Source organism: Chaetura pelagica, unplaced genomic scaffold, assembly GCF_000747805.2.
Source record: "Chaetura pelagica isolate M959 unplaced genomic scaffold, ChaPel_1.0 scaffold120, whole genome shotgun sequence".
In the NCBI taxonomy this organism is placed as follows: Eukaryota; Metazoa; Chordata; class Aves; order Apodiformes; family Apodidae; genus Chaetura; species Chaetura pelagica.
Window position 1 is genome coordinate 278,151 of NW_009951952.1, and position 6,040 is coordinate 284,190.

Genomic DNA, 6,040 nt, shown 5'->3' on the forward strand with positions numbered 1-6,040 from the left:
TCCCATATATATTTTTCCCTACCCCGCCCCTAATTCTTTCTCTGAAACAACATCACTCCATAAATAACATAAATAATGTATCTAGTGGAAATACAAATTTCTCATAGCTGTCATTAGACAAACACCTGGACATCCTACTAGGAAGCAAGAAATGGCCATACAGGACAACCCAGGGTCAGCCAGTACAATTTTAGCAGCACAAAGACATGTGTTTCTGAGGATGCTTGGATAAAGATCCTGATCCAAGGGCAAACAGACATTTTCTAAAGAGCTTGGACCCTCCTAGGAAAGATGTTGCCCTTGAAGAGCAACAGAAATATGGAAACAACAATTTGGAAATTGGAAATACGGAAACACAGGATTGGTCAGGTTACAGTTTATGTGTCACATTGCATGACACCCCACACATCAACATCCCCCCTTCCTAATAATTTAAGTGCTAAAAATAACACCACATAAAAGGGGTCACTCTGGGGGAAGAGGGTTGAAATAGCATTAAGAGACCAGCACCACCCCACCCTAGAGTGCCAAAGAGGTAAGGTCCATTCACCAGAGCAGAAGGACCTATTTTAAAATTCATATTGAACTTACTTGAATTTAACTACTGAACCACCACAGACTGAGATGAGCTACTGGAGTGGAGGACTGAAGAATGGAGATGTTGGATTCAATCAGTTGGAAGTGAGGCACCCCTCTCTGATATAGTCTCATGCATACTGTCACAAACATGACTGAGAAATTCTAAGAGACAATAAGACTAAAATACCCCTGCCACTCTGGATGGGCCATCAAGAATCAGAGAACACAGATCAAAATTCTAACCATAACCTAACTCTACCAACCACTAACCTAACTTCACCAAGTCCAGTGCTAAATCCATGTTCCTAAGCCCCACATCTATATGTCTTTTAAATGGAGAATGCTCTGCACACTGGTGTCACTGGAAGTGGGAGGCAGGAGCACGGCAGAGCACATAGTCCTTGCCAAGATCAAGCTGGGTTTCAGGAGGTCTATCCGGGGGTGAAAGGGATCTCTCCACCACCCCAGCACGGGGAGCAGGCTGAGGAGCCAGCCTCCTGTTTTGCCAGCCATTCCAAGCTCACTGCTGCTAAGCCTGACCTCACAATCCCAGAGGATTCCCTTTGCCACGCTTTGCATGCCTGCGCTGCAGGATGGGTAACAAGAGGTGCCCTCTGCTCTTCCTAGAAGTTCCTGGAGAGGGCTTCATCCTCCAGGACCCAGGGATGTCCTAGTGGCACCTAAACCCTGGCAGCAGCAGAGCCACATCAACATCCCCCCTTCCTAATAATTTAAGTGCTAAAAATAACACCACATAAAAGGGGTCACTCTGGGGGAAGAGGGTTGAAATAGCATTAAGAGACCAGCACCACCCCACCCTAGAGTGCCAAAGAGGTAAGGTCCATTCACCAGAGCAGAAGGACCTATTTTAAAATTCATATTGAACTTACTTGAATTTAACTACTGAACCACCACAGACTGAGATGAGCTACTGGAGTGGAGGACTGAAGAATGGAGATGTTGGATTCAATCAGTTGGAAGTGAGGCACCCCTCTCTGATATAGTCTCATGCATACTGTCACAAACATGACTGAGAAATTCTAAGAGACAATAAGACTAAAATACCCCTGCCACTCTGGATGGGCCATCAAGAATCAGAGAACACAGATCAAAATTCTAACCATAACCTAACTCTACCAACCACTAACCTAACTTCACCAAGTCCAGTGCTAAATCCATGTTCCTAAGCCCCACATCTATATGTCTTTTAAATGGAGAATGCTCTGCACACTGGTGTCACTGGAAGTGGGAGGCAGGAGCACGGCAGAGCACATAGTCCTTGCCAAGATCAAGCTGGGTTTCAGGAGGTCTATCCGGGGGTGAAAGGGATCTCTCCACCACCCCAGCACGGGGAGCAGGCTGAGGAGCCAGCCTCCTGTTTTGCCAGCCATTCCAAGCTCACTGCTGCTAAGCCTGACCTCACAATCCCAGAGGATTCCCTTTGCCACGCTTTGCATGCCTGCGCTGCAGGATGGGTAACAAGAGGTGCCCTCTGCTCTTCCTAGAAGTTCCTGGAGAGGGCTTCATCCTCCAGGACCCAGGGATGTCCTAGTGGCACCTAAACCCTGGCAGCAGCAGAGCAGACCAACCCAGAGCCTGAACACAGCTCCAGCGCTTTCACACCTTGCCCATAGCTGGCAGAACCACACACTTGTCCTCTTTGCCATCGCAGGCATGTCCACAGCCTCCAGCCAGGAACATGCCATCCCACCTGCTGCTACCAGAGGCATGCCACAGAACCAGTTAAGATAAAAGGACAGGGAGCCTTCCCAAGCTGGGAATTTTCTGGATTGAGCAGCAAGTGCAACAGTCTGCCTGCAAGCCTGTTAGCTGCCTTGTATGGACACTGTCCCCCATGTCTTTCCCAACACAGCCTTTTGCCCCACCAGGCTCTTTAGATACCATGCCCCAGGCAGAACAAAACCCATTTCCTGACATCCTTCCTCCTCAGCACTGCTGTGCAATAATGCAATAATGAATATGAGCGTCTTAAGAATCTACAGGAATAGTTTTGAAGAGAGTTGACTTGGATTTTGTAGCTGATAAAACAGGTAAAACAAGAGAACATGAGAATTATGTATATTTGAGGAGGTCTGGGGGACTAGGTTTAGGGAGTCAAAGGTAGGGAAAAAGGGGAATCAATGAACAACAAAGTGGGAGGGAACAGAGGTTCATGAAGATCCACTAGGTACAATGTGGATTTCCTCTCATAGCTGAGTTAAGACACTGTTGCAGATGGGAGTGGAAGGTCTTAAGGTCACTTAAGAATCACTGACAAAAATCTTGGGAAAAGGTGATTTTAATACAAATTTTTGAAAGCGCCACTTAACAGAATTTGATGGCAAGGTTCAGTTTCTCACTTATGTGAAAGGGATGTGTTGGGGTTGGAATTGGACTGGTCTGACTTACACAAGGATCAGGGGAAATTATTAGTATAGGGATAGGGGAGATGGATTCAGGATCAAGTTGGAGTGACTAGAATGGGGATCAGGGAAAACAATGAAGAAGGCCTTTCCACTGAGTCAGGAGTTTCAGAGCGTACACCCTTGCTTTCTAAACTCCTCAGAGTTTAGGTATAGCTGTACCCACTTCTAGTTCCAGTGTTGGTCAACACTTTATGATTAAAGGGTTTAAGTGTAGGGTTTTCAGTGTAGTGCTTTAACACATAATTATGCATCTGGTGTGATTTGGAATAGCAGCAAATTGAGGTTGATTGACACTATTATAATGAATCACAAAATGGAGTATATGATTTCTAGCAGTACTTGATCAATTATCAATATTTTGTTATAATCAAGTACAGTGGTTCAATCAAAGATTTAACAAAGTTCTAAACTGAATTGCTCACATACAGAGACATGGCAAGATACAGAAGTTAGACTGTGTTAAGATGCTAATAAATTTTGTTGTCTAATGATGACTGAACTGCACAAAAGGAAGTTGCAATGAAACATACCACCAGTTCCTCTGTGAGATCAAATTATAGTACATTAATATAATTTTATATATTTTCTGCATGTATGAGAAGTAACAGACTATTTACTGTTTCCCACTGGATAGACTAACTTCCCTTGTGAGACACAAATACCAGCTTAGAACAATCCTAAGGAGCTCAAAAGGGCCTCATTTCAAGCTCAATATTTATAGGGTCACAAGATGACTGAATTGGGTCAGTATTTTTCCATGATAGCCACAATTTGAGTCAGGTAACTTTGGCAACTTTCAGAGTGGGCTTGTGATCCAAGCCACAGGGGTCTCAGGTATGTTTCCCAAGTAACAGGAGTTCCAGGTGCAGTTAGCAACTGCCTAATCACCCCAAATCACTGCACTTGCCCTAGGACAAGAAGGTACCCAATTGTTTCAACTCACTGCTCCAGTGGGCAAAGCTATGTCCTGCACCTATCTCTTATTAAAGTATTTCCTAACTCTTTTCTGGGTCAGGGCTCTCTACTCTGTGTCCATGTGTGTGTATGTGCGTCTGAATGCAGCAAATGGACTCAAGCCACAGGTCCCCGTGCAGGCTTGCACATGTGTGTGTGATTGCTAGTGAAGATGCAGACAAATGAGCTCGTGAGTAGGTAAGGGCACTTGAGAGCGGGTACGTTGAGTGGGTCTCTAAGGAAAGCTCTCAGTGTGAGAGTGCCTGTGTGTCTCATCTTCTTCTGTCCTTAAAAGAAACAAGATGCAAAGAGAGAATAAACACTCCACAGCAGATTGCTTTCACATTTAAGTGTCAACTCAAAATAGCAGTATTTGTTATTTAGAGGACATTCTCTTTATCAAAGCTGATGCATTCTCATGCATACAACTTTTTACACCTCTTTTTAATAAGTTTGCCTTCTTTAAAGAACTCCAGACTTAGTTTGTTAACAAAGGATAAGTCATTTGTGATCTTAAATTATACTCTGCAATTATTTCTAACAGGACAATTGCTAGCCCTAACATCTACATATAAAGACAGCCGTCTTGACTCTACCTGGATTTATAGCAAGGTTTCTCAGTGCTATCACATAACAAGTAATAAATTAGAGGACAAATAGAGTCCTTTTTTCTGCTACCTTCTTTCTGTCTGCATTCAGTTTCTTTACCTTACAGACCTAATGCACAGATAGACAGCACTAAATGGTTTAAGTGATCTGAGAGAAGAGCTGACTCAAATATCTTTAATACAAAGAGGAACATCCTATGCTCCACTCAAAGGTAGCCAATCTGACTGTCTCAGCCATATGAGCAGTAATTTTAAACCTATTTGGCTTTTCCAAGGGAAAACAACCTCATGTTTAGCATATCAGGGAATGAAGAACTGAATAGAATAAGTCAAGCAGATGTGTCGTGGTTCAGACCCAGTCAGCAATAAAGAACCATGCATCTGCTTGCTCACACCTACCCCCACTCTAGGATGAGGAGGAGAAAATCCAACTCAAGGCTCATGGGCTGAGGCAAAGACAAGAGAGGGTTCACTCACTCTGGCAAAACACTCAACTTGAGGAAAAAATAAATGTAATTGAATCAAAACAGGACAGAGAGAAGACAAAAAACAGAGCTGAAGTATCTCATCCCAACCTCTCCCTTCTTCCAGGGCCCAAAATACATTGTTGCCGATTCCTCTACCTCTACCCCCAGCAGCTCAGGGGGACACAAATGGGTTTATGGTCAGTTCATCACTCATTGTTTTCTGCCACACCTTCCTCCTCAGGGAGGATTCCTCACAGTCTTCCCCTGTGGCACCACAGAGTCTCTCTCAGGGGAAAGAGCCCTTCATGAACGTCCCTCCCACGAGGTGCAGTCCATCAGGAACAGACTGCTCCAGCATGGGCTTCCCACAGAATCATGGCCTCCTTCAGGAACAGTCATCTCCCCTGGCCTGGGGTCCTCTACAGCTATGGGACCACCTCTACTCCACCATGGTCCACAGGCTGCAGGTCCACATCTGCCCCAGCGTGCTCCTCCACAGGCTGTAGGAGGACAGCTGCCATCTCACCACGGGATGCAGGGAAACTCTGCCCAGGCACCTCTTCCCCCTCCTGCCTCACCCACCTTGGTACCTGCTCCAGCCTTCTCTCACCTCCCCCTCTCCTCTGCCCTGAGGTCTCACAGCAGCTCCTTTCCCCTTAAACACCTCCAGGGATGGTGACTCCACCACCTCCCTGGGCAGCCCGTTCCAGTGTGCAACCACTTTCCTTGATTTTATTTTCCTAATGTCCAGTCTAAACTTCCCCTGGTGCAGCCTGAGGCCCTTCCCTCTTGTTCTGTCACTAATTACCTGTGAGAAGAGACCAGCACCAGCCTCTCTGCTTTTAGGTAGTTGTAGAGACTGATGAGGTCTCCCCTCAGCCTCCTCTTCCCCAAACTAAACATTCCCAGCTCCTTCAAGCGTTGCTCATAAGATTTATTCTCTAGGCCCTTCCCCAGCTTTGCTGCCTCCTCTGTCCTCGCTCCAGCACCTCGAGATCTCTCTTGA

The 6,040-nt window shown here is 45.6% G+C and overlaps 1 protein-coding gene across 1 annotated transcript in view; it reads left to right on the forward strand.

Moving 5' to 3' along the window:
* The first annotated feature begins 4,131 nt into the window (after positions 1–4,131).
* Positions 4,132–6,040, forward strand: part of GSTK1 (glutathione S-transferase kappa 1) — a 9,609-nt gene continuing 7,700 nt past the window's right edge. The window contains exon 1 of the mRNA XM_009998818.1: positions 4,132–4,149. Within this exon, the coding sequence (XP_009997120.1) occupies positions 4,132–4,149 (18 nt within the window). The remainder of the gene's footprint in view (positions 4,150–6,040) is intronic.